The following is a 16609-nucleotide window of genomic DNA, read 5'->3' on the forward strand; positions in this document are numbered from 1 at the left end:
TATTATTTGCCTTTTCCCCACTTAGACATTATGTCCACATTACTGATGATTATTTATCTAATATCTAAGTGTGAAGATATTTTGTTAAAGCACCAATTGTCAACCCTAGAATATCGAGGTATTTGGTGAAGAATATCGTGATATCTGATTTTCTCCCTATCACCCAGCCCTAGTGCGTGCGTGCGTGCGTGCGTGCGTGCGTGCGTGCGTGCGTGTGTAGTAGACACAGAAAGTGTGAGATCTTTAAAGAAGCAACATTTCCAGGGATAGAAATCCATACTATATACTTATTATATAGCATATTCTGTAGTATGCACTATATACTAACCATATTGTATACTTTTGTAGTTAGTGCAACATAGGTTTGGTTTATTTTGTTTAGAGCTGGGTTTGGGGGTTAGGGTTACTAGACTAACAATTATTTTCATTATCGTTATCGTTAGTCATTTTTACGACGATTTTATCTTAACTTTATTAATCGATTGTTTACGTTAATGGAAGAAAATTGAAGAAAAAAAACAACCCAAATATATTCAGTTTACAATGATACAGTATATAAGAGAGAAGAACAGCAGAAACTCATATTTGAAATGCTTGAACCAACAAATATTTGTGTTTTTCCTTGATAAATGACTTAAACAACCCTAATTGTAAGAAATTGTTAATGATTCATTTTCTTTGGCTAATTAATCGATACATTATTAATTGTTTCAGGACAAATTTTTTTGTACTAACAGAAAATAATTCAATATGCGGTAAATGCTACACAGTCTTCATTCCAGACACTTTTACACTTTGCCTCAAACTCTTTAACTTACTGACTCAAAATTGACTTTATTTATATTATTTATTTATATTATATGTTATTTACTTAAAGGTGCCCTTTCGTTATGTTTACATTCAGTTTTACTCAGTGTTGCTTTTCCAGAAAAATTAACTAGAATTTGCCTGAGATGTTGGTTGGAGCTTTGGACCCAGCATCCACAATTTGTTCCAGCTGTGAGCATTGCTTCTATTTCCCTTGTGCATTGCATTATGGGACAACAGTGTCCATTAACGGCATAGTCCAACATTTAACTCACTGCATTCCTGCTAGAATGTGTATGTAGTAGTTTGGAAGTCATTCTGTCAGCACTGATGTATCATTTATCTCTCTCTCTGTTCTCTCTCCTTCCTGTCACATGCGCTCACATGGACACATACCTGCAGATGCATTCAGCCACCTTTCTGCAATAATTGTTTACAAACGTACATACCTCTCACATACACACAAATAAACACTATTACTGTATCTCAACAACCACAAATCAAGCACAGACATGTTTATGGTGTGGTGGAGTCTAGAAATGAGGCGGCTCAGCTTCCTGGGAAAACGCTGGGAATGATAGTCAGGAATATGAGTGTGTGTGTGGATACATCACTCCATACTGCTCCCCCTTCTACCACAGTGGCCTTAAATAGAAGAAGACTTTGGGAAGGAGACTATAAATGAGCCTTTTTCCTTCTACATCTAGAGACAGCAGTGTTAGAAATGTCAAGGATTTCTCTGTCTGCCTGTATCTCTTCAGACATGCAGAGGCATCTTGCGTCGAGACACGTGGTGATTCACTGTCTCTACACACGCTGCTTTGAGCTCCACTGTCTCTATAGCCCGTGTCAGTAAATCAGGCTTCATTTAAGTCAAAATTAATATGTGCGTGTGTATTTTGCGGGTTTTTCAATACCCTTAAGTGACTCCAGATGTCCCAAGGCAGCACGCCGGTGGGTCCCATTCAACAGCAGTTCTTTGACTCTGTTAATGCCTTGTATATAAACCTCCCATAACAACTCCCATTAGATACAAATTAAGAGTGTGGGTAGTGTGGGCTCACACTTGTGTGGGTGGTGCATACAGTGCATGCAGTGTCTAATAGTTTTTTCTCATAATAACTTCCAAACAATTCCAATTAATTTGCCAACTGGGAAATGTACAGAGGGGAACAAAATCACATAATTGTCCTTCAACCTCCGTTCCACCGGGCTATCTCTCACTCCGCCCTCTTTCCCCAAACAGGTTTCAAGAGTGGAGAAACTCAGTTATACTGGGTGTTTCATGCACTTTTGCGCATGCAGACACGCTTCATGAATGTGAACACCAGTTTTCCACAGCCATGCTGCACATGTTAATCTCAGCACTCTGTAGCTGTGACACACAGACGTCCACATACTGGAAAGCCACAGAAAATGGTTTTAGTTCATCAGGATGGAAAAGAGGAGTAACTGCATGATAACAGTGTGAGAGTCTGGTCTACACACTGTCTGTCTGCTCAGAGTCAGGCAGGGATTTGCTTTTATCAGCAGACAGTCAGACCTTGTAGGTGGTCAGATAAGATATCATGTCCTAATATGGCTTGGTTAGTCTCACTCACCACCAGAGTTTGTTCAGGCTTTAAACTGTTCAAGCTACTCATCAATGAGTTTTTTTCTCTCTACCTCTCTAAGGTACAGTAAAGTCAGATGGGAAGCCAATGGATAAGTCTCGGTTAACAGTGAAGAACTCCGGCCTTCAGCGCTCCTCTTCTGATGCCGGTAAAGACCCCAGAAATGGCACCGGGGCTGGTGAGCAACGTAAACCTCCGTCCGGCCTTGTAAGGCCCTCAACTGGTGGAAACTTTGGCTTCAAGAAGCCTACCACAGCTACCACTAACGGCACAAACAATGCGGGGAAGATTCCTAAAACGTCGGGTATTCCTGTCAAACCAGGGACTGGTGGTGGTGGTGGTGGTGGTGGAGGACGTAAGACAAGTCTAGATGTTTCAAGCACCGACCAGAGTGGTTTTCTATCTCCAAATGCCAGGACGTCTCTCCAGTACCGCTCTCTGCCTCGCCCAGCTAAGACAAACACCCTGACTTTAACCCGGCCTAGCTCAGCTCGCCCAGTGAGCACTACCATGGACATGGTAGGAGGCTCGGGGCTCAAACCGCCCCAGGGCTCTAGGCTCAAAGAGCCCGCCTCAGGGCTTGGTTCTGGGTTAAGTAAGGCAGGTGGTCGTGGGATCCCGAGTCCCAGTCCTGTCAATCAGACAGACAGAGAGAAAGAGAAAGAGAGGGCCAAAGCCAAAGCTGTAGTATCTGACTCTGAATGTGGAGGTGGGTCTCTGAAGGGCAGCCCTGCTCAGACCCCCTCAGAGAACGGAGGCAAGCTGCAGGGGCTGCGACCTCCCAGCAGTGGCAAGGGCATGGATCTGCCCTCACCCAACACACACAGGTTTTGGCTTCCTATACTACCACAAAACATACATGGTGCAATTTCTCAGTATTTTTCGACTCACAAACAATGAATATGCATTAACTTCAACATTGTCTGTCTTTGTCTTTAGGTTATCTGGGATGCGCAGCCTGGCAAAGCCTCCATCCATGGCCCATCTGGACAAGCTGAACTCAAACAGCCTAGAGGTGGAAGTTCAGGACTCCCTGCCACCTAAGATTCCTCCCTACTCTAAGCTCCAGGACCTGACTAGCTCAGCAGGCAGCTCCACTGGCCCCTGCCTAACCCCCAGTCCTGCTCCTTTACTTAATGTAAACTCCTCAGCCTGCTTCTCAAGCTCAGGAGCAGGGTTGGGGCCAAGGCAGGTCTCTTCTCTCGGGGTTCAAGGGAGCACCTCTCCCCTGATCTACCCTCGTCTGTCTGGGCTGCATCGCAGCATGGAGTCGCTGCAGCTCACAATGAGTTTGGCACCAGAGCCCCAGGAGAGGGAGAAGGCAAGGGAGAGGGACAATTTGGTGAGAGGCTACACCACCTTAGAGTCCCGGCACAAAGATAGACAGGAAGACAGAGGCCCTCCTGCCAGCTGGAGCTCCGGAAGTAAAGTCTCATTGTCTCTCACAGACAGGTGAGATTCAATAATCTTCAATTGTGCATATATTTTAAACCCAATCACATCACACCGGTATACATGCAAAGCAGATATTTTGTCATTCATTTTTGTAATGCTGCTATGTATCTCCACCTATTGGTCTGCTGAGGAACTCCACCAACACTATCTATTGTTCAGGGAAGGCAGAAGTGATCAGGGAAGTAATAATGCAATAATGCATCTCCCGCCCCTTACTGAGTGGGCAGGTGGAAAGAAGATCAGGGTGGCATTTGATGACAAATTGCTCAGACTGGAAAAGGCATGGAGCCAATTTTTGACAGCAGTGGCATTAATCAAGAGTAAGAAACAACACCTATTCAAACCTTCAAAGCAAGATAATAATTAAAACGCAGACCGGTAGAGATGTCTGTGGTTTTATCAGGATAGACTCAGAATATCAGAATATACTTAAGAATATTACCTCAGAGGTAGACTTTGATAGCTTTTACCAACATTTAATTTGTGATTAAACAGAAAGCCAGAGACAAAACAAAAGTCCTGGTAAAATGCAAGAGGATGCCTTATCTCCATCCCATGGTAGTCACAAACTAAAATATGTTGTATATTTCATGTTTTTGTTTGGTAAATTCTGAATGAGGTGCTAAATATGGCCCAAATGATAGAATGTGGTTTAATGAGAAATCTAAAAATCGTATATAAATTATGAACTCAAACTACAACCCCACACACACACACACACACACACACACACACACACACACACACACACACACACACACACACACACACACACACACACACACACACACACACAGACTGAGAGGTTTTAGGCTATTATTACTGCAGGCCTATTATCAGTGTTGTATGGGCCCCAGTGACTGAAGTCATAATTACTGGTTGACACCAGCTGTCTGCCAGTCATACTGTGGTTCTTTGCGCCTGCTGCCTGTTCTTGAGAGTTTAATAACTCCCTGCGGCAGTGGTTAAATAATGTCATTGTTTAATCTCCACAGTTCTCAGAGAGACAGAAACACACTGCCAAAGAAAGGTTTAAGGTAAGTGGGACGCACACATACAGCTACACTCCGTCATGCACTGATAGTTTGGCACAGTCTCTCATTACACACACACACACACACACACACACACACACACACACACACTCACACACACACACACACACACACACACACACACACACACACACACACACACACACTCACACAGATACCATTGATTAGATCCTCATTCAATGACAGATTGTGTTACTGTAATCCTCATCATCCGTGTCACTTGTATTCCAAAAATCCTGCTTTAATCCCCTCAAAATCTCATTGGGTCCCACCGGCAACATTTTGTTTTTGTCTTTCCACTCATTTAAAAATATTGTTACTGGGTAAAACTTTATTTTAACCCACATTATTTAGCATTTAAAAGCAGTTTAACATTTATTAATAAAAGGTCAACAACTCCTGTGAAGCATCCATAACTGGAGGCTGGTGTATAAACACATTTATAGATGACTATACACTATAATACAATAGTATTATTAGTAGTAATATAAATTATGACTTCATAGGAGAAGTTATAATTGTTGAAAATAATCTACATTAATAACAACTTTTGTAAAGATTTCCTAGTAACTCTATATTGTATGTACTCTAATACTGTATATTGTAATGTGTTCTAAAAGTGTATTATATGTTTGTATCCTGCTTATAGATGATAAACAGGGTTTAAAATAAAGAACGCAATTTTTTTTAAATTCTTTCTTACTTCTTTTCATAACTCTTCTTTCATTTGATTTTGGCTACTTTGTGTGTTCTCTGTCAGATAGCATTTAACATGACGTTCCCAAATGTCCTCAGAATTTTAAACTTTAATACTGTACATGTACACGTAAAAATGACATACCTATAATGACTGACGGTTTCTTTATTTACCATTCATAGTGACGCTAACTTTGTCCTTTGTCTGTGCAGTTTTAGCGGTGCCTCCCAGGTTGAGGAGGAAGGGAAGGAGAAAGGGGAGAGGAGACACTCTCATACTATTCTCAGTATGACCGACTCGCTCAATCTTCCACTGCTGTCTTCACCCACCTCCCTGCCCCGCACCTCTAAGACCAGTATGGGTGAGTTTGAACACATGCACACACACACACTTAAAAGAGCACTGACGAAAGTAGCGCTAACACTACATTATGCATTAATGTATAACATCGCTAACTGTCTTTCCTTTGACCCCTCTGCTCTCTATCCAGTGCCCAGCCCTGTCGGCGGACCTCCGAGGATGACTCGATCCAACAGCATCCCAACGCACGATGCCTCTCTGGAGCTGTATGGAGCGTCTCCGCTGGGCAGCACGCTGTCGCTGGCTGAACGCCCCCGCAGCATGGGAATGGTTCGCTCCGGATCCTTCAGAGACAAGGAGCCTGACGAGGGTGAGCCCACTGAATTATTGTGATACCTGTAATACAACGTTCTTTTCAGTGTTGTTGTGCAACTCAGTTTCTAATTGGTTTATTTTGTTGCTCCTAATTGTTTTTTCGTTTTTTAGTTCATGGGTCTGTACTCTCTCTGGCGTCCAATGCCTCATCAAGCTACTCCTCGGTGAGTGTGGGCGGCATGCAGAATCAGGTAGCTATGCTTCAGTATAAGATTTGGTGTAAGGTGTATTTACGTGGGAGTGTGATTGGTGCTTTCCTCTCGTTCCACACTTTAAATAGACAAGACTTTCTCCCTGGGTATGCCCGATATCTTATTAGTCTCCTCTCCTCTCTACTCCTCTCCTTTTGTCTTATCTAACACCTTGACTCTTATTCCCACTGCTTTCAAAGGCTGAAGAAAGGATTCAGGGAGAGGTAAGTTGGTTCTTGCTCTTTCTTCTTCTCTGTCTCATTTCTGTCCTTTCATCCATCACTCTCATCTCTATTGTCTGTGGGAGAACAAGTTTGTCATTCATTTCATGGGCAACATCCACTCCTAGTCACTTGTGTAATCTCAGCCAATGGCAACTTTAGTAAGCTTGGTTTTTTGATAATGTAACATGCCCGTTTTTCCTTACAGCAAATACGTAAGCTGAGGAGGGAGCTGGAATCGTCGCAGGAGAAGGTGTCTAACCTCACGACACAGCTGACGGCTAACGTATGTACTGTTTGTCTGCTACCTTACTTATCATTAATAAATGGTGCCCTCTTGCATAAAGCACCTAAATAACTTATTTCCTTTTGCAGTAGCATCAAAATGTCCTCTTAAAAAACATATACATTTAACTTAATGTCTTTAGCAAATATTCTTAATAAATAACATTTTATCCCCAAGTGGATTTCAACTCTCGAAGGAATTTCTTACAGGGAATTTTCCATCTCACAAATCTCCCTAGCAAAATGAAAAAGAGAAAATACCTTTTAATCAAACAAAGGAACAATACATAAGACGGCCGGGGACTGTCAACCAAGAGAAAACATCTGCTCTGTGCAACCACACTCTTATCTATACGAATGACATTTGCCATAATTAATGGTACAATGTGCGGCCTTTCACCCCGAGGCAACTAATTTGTAATAGCCCCTCCCTCCAATTTTACACCCTATTCTTGTCACTCGTCTTGATGAACTGTCCACCTCAATGACATCTACCCTGAGGCAGAGGTAACTGATACTCATGAAGACATCACAAGTGTTGAACAAGCAACAGCAGGCAAAGAAAGAGCAATGTCAGGGAGCCTTCAACCGTCTTGTATTTTTGTATTTTTTGTATCAAACTTTGTTCAGATTATGTTACGTGTACCTACCTTATGTGTACCAGTTTATTGCTGCTGGAGTTAACCTTTTGATTTTTCTGTTAGTCAGATGATCAGGACCTTTAAAGGAAAAGTCTGATGGTATTCTATATTTTTCTTATTTTCAACATATCACTTTCAAAAACCAACAACAACAACAAATTGATCCTAGTAACAAGTATAATCTGTGTGCCCAAAGCTTAATATACCTCATTCCTCTGTGAAATAGAGTTCTATTGTTATCCAAAAATATCAAAAAACACATCAATTAGCCACACTGGGTGACATATTCCGTAATTATGATGAACATGGGCACTGTAGTTCATTTTTCCCCACATACAGTACACCGCCCTGCTGCCTAAAATACTCACTGTCTCACCAAATTCAATCAACTCTGGAAAAGGAAAAGGAAAATATTAAGCCTTTTATAAAAACTACACTGTATATTCATGACCTGCTTTTAAAGATGTGAGTATTGCTAGCTAGCCACAAACACTTTATTTCTCACACAAGGCAAGATATTTACCCTTCAGATGAAATAGGAAAGATATGCATAGAGAGAGATTTAAAATCCAAATTGTGGTATGTCAGTTATAGATCATTTCTGTGCATTCTCAGCACATTTCTTATCCATGTGTGGGGCCTGAATAATGCTAACCTCCCCCTGAACCTCTCCCCAAGCCACTTAGCTTTGGCGCACACACACACACACACACACACACACACACACACACACACACACACACACACACACACACACACACACACACACACACAGGTGCCTTGCTCTTTCTCTCCACTCTACAAGGTTGTTTCTGTACGACCACCCTGTCAGCATTTCCATTGGTCCAAGTGCAGCAATACAGCGCAGCCATTATGCATGGCTTAATGCAGCACACATAAATCAAGTGTCTGTGTGTGCATGCGCACACGTGCATGGGTGTGTGTGTGTGTGCGTACGTGTGCGTGTGTGTTTTGAGAGAGAGAGACTTTTTTCATATTGTTTGACCTTATTTTGCGAGGGCAGTGAATTGGCAAAACAGATGCACGGATCACAACATGATTATGTGTGGGATTAATGACTGGGCTGTATGCATTATTTTACTGTATTAATACATTCTATAAAGGAGAGGGGAAAGTAATTTTCCCTTCCTGCTGTGGGCTGAAGTGTGTGTGTGTGTGTGTGTGTGTGTGTGTGTGTGTGTGTGTGTGTGTGTGTGTGTGTGTGTGAGAGAGAGAGAGAGAGAGATTAGGAAGGAGAATTTTCCACAAGGGACATCCTGTTCAGCCTTTGTCTGTTATTCAGCCTTTTAGCACCTCATATACAAGCGATAAAGGGGCAGAGGAAATCTATTGAATCTCTTCCTGTATAGGGTGTCAATTTCTAGTTTCTTTATTCTCCTTATACTTTATCTGTGTCTACATGTAAATTATGTTGTCAATGTAATATAATAAATAATAATTTCCTACTTTAATAAATAATTGGGGAAAACACAAATTATGGATTTTGTCTTTCATCTTTTCCAATCAGGCAAATCTGGTGGCCGCCTTCGAGCAAAGTTTGCAACTGATGACAACTCGGCTGCAGAGTCTGTCAATAAGCCAGGAACAGAAGGTATCGTCACATCCACACTTTTAAACATAAACACTCACAAACCTGAATTCCAGCTGCATTCCACCATTGTGACCGTCTTATTATGAGCATTCAGCTAAGAGCAGGCAGCGTTGTGCCAGCATGGAGTCAGGTGACTTTGATAACAGCCTGCGCTGAGGAGCTGAATGTAGGTTAGAGGCCCAGGCTGCAGTCCCACAGGGTGACTTAGTGTGAGAAGAGGATCAATGAAAAACAACCTTCACTTTAAGCTGTATGAAAAGTGCAAACAGCTTGCTCGTGCACTCACACCAAACATCGCATTCCTGCATTCTTCAGCCTTTGTATCTATTTTGCTGTGAATAAATTGATCGGCGCTCGAGGCAGTGTTCAGTGTGTGCATAAATGTGAGGAGTCTCTCTCAGTGCTTCATGCCTTGCTGCTCCCACTGAAAGACCCGTCTAGACCGCTCCAGAAAAAGGCTTTGTTGTTTGTGCCAGCGCACTGACCTGTGCAGCTTAGCCTGGAGCTGAGGCTCTTTAACCTTGAGGAGATGGGCCTGGTGGCTCTATTTAGAGTGGAGTGGCATCGACTTTAGCACAGAAAGAGAGGCTCCGTTGTTCTGGACTCTTTGTCCTTTTGAACTGTTAATATCGTGAGGACAATCAAGCCCGCCAGGTGTATGAGCTCATATGGTGGGTTTGAGTTGTAGTGCTTAACTAAAACATCAGACCATACTACTCCTTCCCAAAAATGTAGGAATGTATCCGTTTTTATTTTTAATATTGAAAAACACGGTCCTAAATTGGATAAAAAATGTAGTTTTTCAAAATAAGCCAAACCATTATTTTCACATCAAAATCAATCTTTATTTGTGTATGTATGTAGTTGTGAATTTACCTGATGAAGGTCTGAGACCAAAACGTTGTATTTTTCTAAATAAAATATTGCTTGCGTAATGGTCAATGTGTAGGATTTTCTCTAAACTGTATGTGTGTAGTTAAAAGCTACATTGCTATGGTCTGAGTGCAATAGAAATTATTTGTAAAATGTGTAAAAGAGAAATTTAGAAAAATATAATAATACCGGTATTATATATATAAAAATGTAAAAAAGTTAAAATAGAGTTAAGTTACAGTTAAAATGTATTTAAAAAAAAGAATCGATAAGAATAAAGAGACATAGTAGCACTGAACTGAGATGAGCATGAATGAGGTAATGATAAGTGAAGTGGTGATGAACTATTAATTTCTTACAGGAATAATTGGCAGGTCATTTGCATGTGTTTTTCACTGTCTATTACCAGAAGAATTGTCTGAGCTGATCGATCCTGGAGGACCTAATTAACTCTATATTGGAAAAAACCAACCACTTTTGATGATGATAATAATATGAATGCATTTTATTTATATTGCGCTCTACAGAGTTTTTAAAAAAATTCACACAAAAAAAAAAAAACATACGTTAATCAAAAATTGAAAAGCAGCTCTAAAAAGGTGAGTTTTGTGATTTGAACATGGACAGATCGGTGCAGTCGCGGATGTGTTTGTGGAGAGAGTTCCAGAGGGAGGGGGCAGCTATGGAGAAGGCTCTGTCACCCCAGGTCCGGCGCTTGGTCCTGAGTGGTGGAGACAGAAGGTTGGCATCAGAGGAGCGGAGGCTGCGGTAAGGAGTGTGGTGGTGGAGCAGGTCAGTGAGATAGGACGTTGGGTATGGTTATGGACGGCTTTGTGAGTAAGTAGGACGTATCGTATCTGTCGTGGGACAGGGAGCTAGTGGAGGTTCTGGAGGACAGGGGTGATGTGGTCACGGGATCGAGAATGGGTGAGCAGATGAGCAGCAGAGTTGTGGATGTACTGCCGTTAAATAGGACTTTGGATGATGTACCGTAAAGAATGCTATTGCAGTAGTCAATTCTGGATGTGATAAAGGCATGGATTAAGGTTCCAGCAGCAGAGAAGGAGAGTGATGGGCGTAGACAAACTATGTTCTTTAGGTGAAAAAAGGCAGTCCAAGTGATTTATTTGACGTGGTGTTTGAAGGAGAGGTTGCTGTCGAAAATAACTCTGAGGTTGTGGATGTGTTGGGAGGGAGACAGAGTGGAGTTATCGATGGTGAGGCTTAAGTTGCGAGTGGTTTTGGTGAGGGATTTGGGACTTGGGGATTTTGATGATCATGTCTGATTTGTCAAAGTTAAGTTTGAGGAAGTTGGTTTGCATGATGAAAAGTTTAAACCAGTCTGCTTCTTTAAAAGAAAAGTTAAAGCTTTCACACAGCTCTGAGCTCAGATAAAAACTGATCTATCCCAACCCAACTCACTAACATGTTTTAAATGTGTGTGTGTGTGTGTGTGTGTGTGTGTAGGACACAGAGCTGGTAGAGCTGAGGGAGACCATCGAGGCTCTGAAGGCCAGGAATGATGAAGCCCAGGCTGTCATACAAGGAGCCTTAAACACCCCGGATAATATGAAAGGTTTGGAGATGGACCAGTTGATCTTTCTGTTTCCTTCTGTCTCTCTGCACAACTGACTGTGTCCCTGCACATTTTCCTCTTTTGATGTTGACTTTTCTTGTTTAACAGACGTGCGGATTCGACGTCAGAACTCATGTGAGAGCATCTCCAGTCTCAACAGCCTGACCAGTATGTCGAGTGTGGGCAGCTTCAAGGACCAAGATGCCAAGAAGAAGAAGAAAAAGAGCTGGGTAAGAACACACGCTGCATGCAAAGCAATGTTTTACTCTTACAACCTGGTGTTTGTCTATGCTCAGTTCATTTCCCCTAGTGATAATGACATACTAGTAAGTATGACCAGTCTTTCCCTCCTCTGTGTTGTGTTATTTTTTTGTTTTAGGTCTTTGAGGTGAGTGTAATCATTTTGTCCCTATAAAGCCTCTATAATTTTCTGTCATTCATAGCATTATGGACTATCTAAAACTACAACGCAATTCTCACGTACCCTCAATCTCTGCACATTGACCTACTAATCTACTGAATGGCTGCCTGTTCTGTGAATATTAAAATTGAATGGATGGCTGCAATTCAGTTAGAGTGGCAATCAGCAGACATGATGGAAAGTGGAGTTCTCAGTTTAATCATCAAAATGTATTAATTGCGGTTTCTCTTTATTTACACCATGCTCCATATTGTGTATTTTGTCTTTCATTAAAATGTTGTACAACCTTACCAAATATCCCTTACTGACCCAACAGCAGGGTACTAAATCTGCAAAAACATGCACTGACTACAACTTTGACTTATTTGCAGAAAATGACTGGAAGCCAATCATTTTGGGAAATGCACTTTGTTTTCTTGCCAAAAGATGATACCACTCTCATGTCTGTCCAATACATTTTAGCATTTAGCTTAACATATAGATTAGAAACAGGGGCAGACAGCTAGCCTGGCTCAGTCCTAAGGTAAAAAAAACGAGTCTGAATCTACACTGGTTGCCTCACGGTTATGACAATACACCAGGAAGTGTGTAAGTGAGCTTTAGAGGTACTGGTAGACAGATCCCTCTCACTCACGGCAATAAAGTGAATAAGCATTTCCCAAGATAACGAACCACTCCTTTAATGTTTAGCATGTGTCAGATTAACAATCCTAACACCTCCTTCTTTTTTGACTCCGAAAATTGGTTCAATCATCTGTCTCTCCCTCTTTCTCTCTGCTCCTCTCCATCTGTGTAGCTGAGGAGCTCCTTCAACAAGGCGTTCAGCATTAAGAAAGGCTCAAAAACGTACTCAGACATCGAGGAAATTGCCACCCCTGACTCCTCAGCTCCCAACTCCCCAAAAATGCTCCATGAGGGAGGAGAAGAGGATGGAGAAAAACAGCCCTCATCCCTCAAAACATCGGCCTCTGCCACATCTTCTGTGTGAGTACACAAACACCTTGCTCCATCTCTCAGCTCAATAGTGAGATAACTAGTTTAGCCTTCATGGGTGTCTTGCCCTGATGAGTGCATCTTGTCCCCTCCAGAATCATGGAGACTACAGAAGAGGGAGACATTGAGGAAATGGCGGTATCAGACTTGCGCTCAGAACTCTGGGTGAAAGAGAGAGAACTGACAGACATCCGACTAGAGGCCTTAAGCTCTGCACATCAGCTGGAGCAGCTTCGAGAAGCCATGAACAGCATGCAGGTTTGTTTTGCCTGTGCATGTTCAGTAACGTATTCACCTGAGGCATAAGTATAAATGGTGCATTTGTGTGTTAATATAACTCGATATTGAAGTTTTTATCTTGTTATGTCCTAGTCAACAGTGGAGAACCTGAAGGCAGAGAATGACCATTTGAAAACAGGCTCTGGTCCCACCTCTTCCACTTCCCAGCCTTCAGGCCTGGCCTCTCTCCTGGGGCCCTCACTGCGCCAGCCGATGAGCATGTCCCTCACCAAGTCATTCAGCCTCAGTCTGAATGATTGTAAAGATCCAGGTACGAGACATACAGAATTTCACCTATTTTCAGCTCACGCACAAGCACAGTAATAAATATTTCAGCCTTTCATCCTTTTTTTTCTTCGCTCTCACAGACGTGTCTCCAGCTGACACGTTAAGTGTGTCTTCCCAGAGGGATGAGGTGTGTGCACGAGTGCTTGTCCGCATTGGAGATCAAGCAGAGGTAAACACAGAGCACCTTTAATAGACACAACATCCAATAATGTCAACAGTTTTATATCGAACAGCTGGGAGATTATGCACTCTTTCCCTCTCTCTGTCTCTATAGGACAGTAAGCAGCAGCAGGAGTTCTACCTGGGCTCAGTGATGGTCAGTGCGAGAACTGACTGGTCCTGTCTCGACTCTCTAATAGCTAAGACCTTCAAGGTAAGTCAGTGTCCTTTTTCACGTGTAGACTTTTAATATTTATTATTTTATTTATTTGTATTAGATGTATTAGATATTATTATTAGATTAGTGGTTCTAACAAATAGTATGGCTGTGATTTGATAGATCACTCCTTACTTCTTTTCGTTTTTCGCCAGGACTACCTAACTCAGGTGGACCCGACCGCCAGCCTGGGTCTATCCTGTGATTCGCTGCACATGTACCAGCTGACCCAGGGAGGGCAGAGGGTGATAGGAGGGGACAAACCTCAAGCCTCACCTTATCGTTGTCTCAGCAGTGGTTCAGCTCGAATACTTGTCACTTTGAAAGGTTAGTGAGTGTCCTCGACTGATAGTAGAAACCATACTAATAGTTGTGCTTAAAATTGTGTATAATCCATTTTCATTTGGATTGATTTCCTACCCATTTTAGTACAATGTAAAACTCAACTTTGAGAGTGTTTTAGAGAGCTGCTATTTGCCTAATTTTTTTAACACTTTTTTTTAATCTATCTATCTGATGTTATGCTTTTGATTTGAAAGTACACATGGTTTGTAAATAAAGGGCTAAAATATCTCCCTGTTTTTCACATACCATATTTACAAGTATTTAATAATAAATACAATATAAATACAATTTCTTCGCCTCGCTCCCCTGTGTCTGCTTCTCTCTAGGTCTCAGAGAAAAATGTGTTGACTCACTGGTGTTTGAGACTCTGATTCCTAAGCCGATGATGCTGCACTACATCAGCTTGCTGCTGAAGCACAGGCGTCTGGTTCTGTCTGGGCCCAGCGGGACAGGAAAGACTTACCTGGCTCAGCGTCTGGCCCACTACCTCCTGCAGCGCAGCCGGACAGACTTGTCTGATGCCGACCACGAGACCTGTCTCCTCGGTTGCAGCATTGCCGTCACCTTCAACATGCATCGTCAGTCACTGAAGGTAACGCATGACTTTTTTTGTTTTTTTCTACACAAACATGGATTTCTACACACAGACATTTTTATTTAACCTGTCTTCGCTTTCACAGGAGTTGCAGTTGTATCTGTCCGACTTAGCAAATCAGATAGACAGAGATAGTGGAGGAGAACTGCCACTGGTTGTTATCATAGATGACATCAGTGATTCAGCAGCCACCACTGAGCTTGTTAACGGAGCACTCACCTGCAAGTATCACAAATGGTAAGTCACTTCAAACAGTTACAGTATTTCACTAAAGAGTTGAAATAAGATGTCATCGAGTTACAGGATTTCCTCTGTTGATGTTTCAGTCCTTACATCATTGGGACAACCAATCAGCCTGTGAAGATGACATCAAACCACAGTCTGCACCTTAGCTTCAGGTGAGCACAAAGCCAAAAAATGTTTACAATGCCTCCTCTTACTTTCATACACTATTAATTACAAAATGAAGCTATCATATACAGTCAGTAAAAGTAACATTGACCATATGACCACAGGATGGTAATGTTCTCCAACAACGTGGAACCAGCTAACGGGTTCCTGCTGAGGTACCTGCACCGTAAAGCTGTGGAAGCCTACCAGGAGAAAGAGCAGGACTCAGCACGCCACCAGGCTCTCCTCCGCGTATTGGACTGGATCCCTCAGCTCTGGTACCACCTCCACACATTCCTGGAGAAACACGGCACTTCAGACTTCCTCATAGGTGAGAGACAGTGGCCGGTTAAAGCAACACTAGAGAACTTTTCCTGCTTTGGTTCCCCTACAGGTTGGAATCGGAATTGTCCCATTATGTCTCATTCAAACTACAGATCCGCTACCCGATCTGGCAAACTTGCATAGTGCGGTTATAGCTGGTACAGAGCCACACAGCGAACGCAGAAGTGCCGTTCACCCTGTTATGAGTTGATGAACCACTGAAACAATTGGATCTGGAACAGGAAATCAATTAACATGAAAATTTGCCTCCCTCAGGTCCTTGCTTCTTTCTGTCATGCCCAGTATCAGTGGCAGAGTTCAGGCAGTGGTTCATTGACCTGTGGAACCACTCCATCATACCGTACCTTCAGGAGGGAGCCAAAGATGGCATCAAGGTGAACACACATACAGACATCCTCCAAAGTGTAACATAAGTGCTATAAACAACAAGACATTCATTACTGTAGCTCTTCGTTTATCTGTTCTCTCAGGTGCACGGGCAGAAGGCAGTATGGGAGGATCCAGTGGAGTGGGTGAGAGGGACTCTCCCTTGGCCCAATGCACAGCAGGACCAGTCCAGGCTCTTTCACCTACCTCCCCCCAGCATAGGGCCACCCAGTGAGGAAAAGAAGCCCCCCAAAGATACACCTCCACCCAGCACACTGGAGTCAGACCCACTGGTGAGAGTGAGGTTTTTTGTAAAGATGGGGTACTAGTTAAGGGTCAGATGTCAGGTAATCAGTCTATCAACAGAAAATTAACTGGAAAATATACTTGATAATCGACTAAGGGGGTATTTATCTATTTAAGGTTTTGTGGGCATTTTATAGGCACTAAACAGTCAAATTAAGTTCTTATTTATTAAAAGGTTTGGTTTTGCACATGTTAAATAAAAAA

At 42.4% G+C, this 16609-nt stretch overlaps 1 protein-coding gene across 4 annotated transcripts in view; it reads left to right on the top strand.

The window, feature by feature from the left end:
* LOC114558333 (neuron navigator 1) overlaps positions 1–16609 on the top strand; it is a 90832-nt gene that overhangs the window by 71158 nt on the left and 3065 nt on the right. For 2 of the 4 annotated variants that reach the window (XM_028582262.1, XM_028582266.1), the window contains 23 exons: positions 2482–3247; positions 3360–3872; positions 4871–4912; positions 5840–5988; positions 6118–6297; positions 6414–6493; positions 6923–7000; positions 9169–9252; positions 10753–10893; positions 11593–11701; positions 11810–11931; positions 12919–13106; positions 13211–13373; positions 13488–13665; positions 13763–13851; positions 13957–14055; positions 14214–14385; positions 14730–14995; positions 15084–15235; positions 15325–15396; positions 15514–15719; positions 15989–16107; positions 16204–16392. In XM_028582262.1, coding sequence (XP_028438063.1) covers positions 2482–3247; positions 3360–3872; positions 4871–4912; positions 5840–5988; positions 6118–6297; positions 6414–6493; positions 6923–7000; positions 9169–9252; positions 10753–10893; positions 11593–11701; positions 11810–11931; positions 12919–13106; positions 13211–13373; positions 13488–13665; positions 13763–13851; positions 13957–14055; positions 14214–14385; positions 14730–14995; positions 15084–15235; positions 15325–15396; positions 15514–15719; positions 15989–16107; positions 16204–16392 — 4157 coding nt within the window. The remainder of the gene's footprint in view (positions 1–2481; positions 3248–3359; positions 3873–4870; positions 4913–5839; positions 5989–6117; positions 6298–6413; positions 6494–6922; positions 7001–9168; positions 9253–10752; positions 10894–11592; positions 11702–11809; positions 11932–12918; positions 13107–13210; positions 13374–13487; positions 13666–13762; positions 13852–13956; positions 14056–14213; positions 14386–14729; positions 14996–15083; positions 15236–15324; positions 15397–15513; positions 15720–15988; positions 16108–16203; positions 16393–16609) is intronic. The other 2 variants (XM_028582263.1, XM_028582265.1) reach the window with 2 other exon arrangements.

This window comes from Perca flavescens, chromosome 7 (genome assembly GCF_004354835.1).
Source record: "Perca flavescens isolate YP-PL-M2 chromosome 7, PFLA_1.0, whole genome shotgun sequence".
NCBI classification, from domain to species: domain Eukaryota; kingdom Metazoa; phylum Chordata; class Actinopteri; order Perciformes; family Percidae; genus Perca; species Perca flavescens.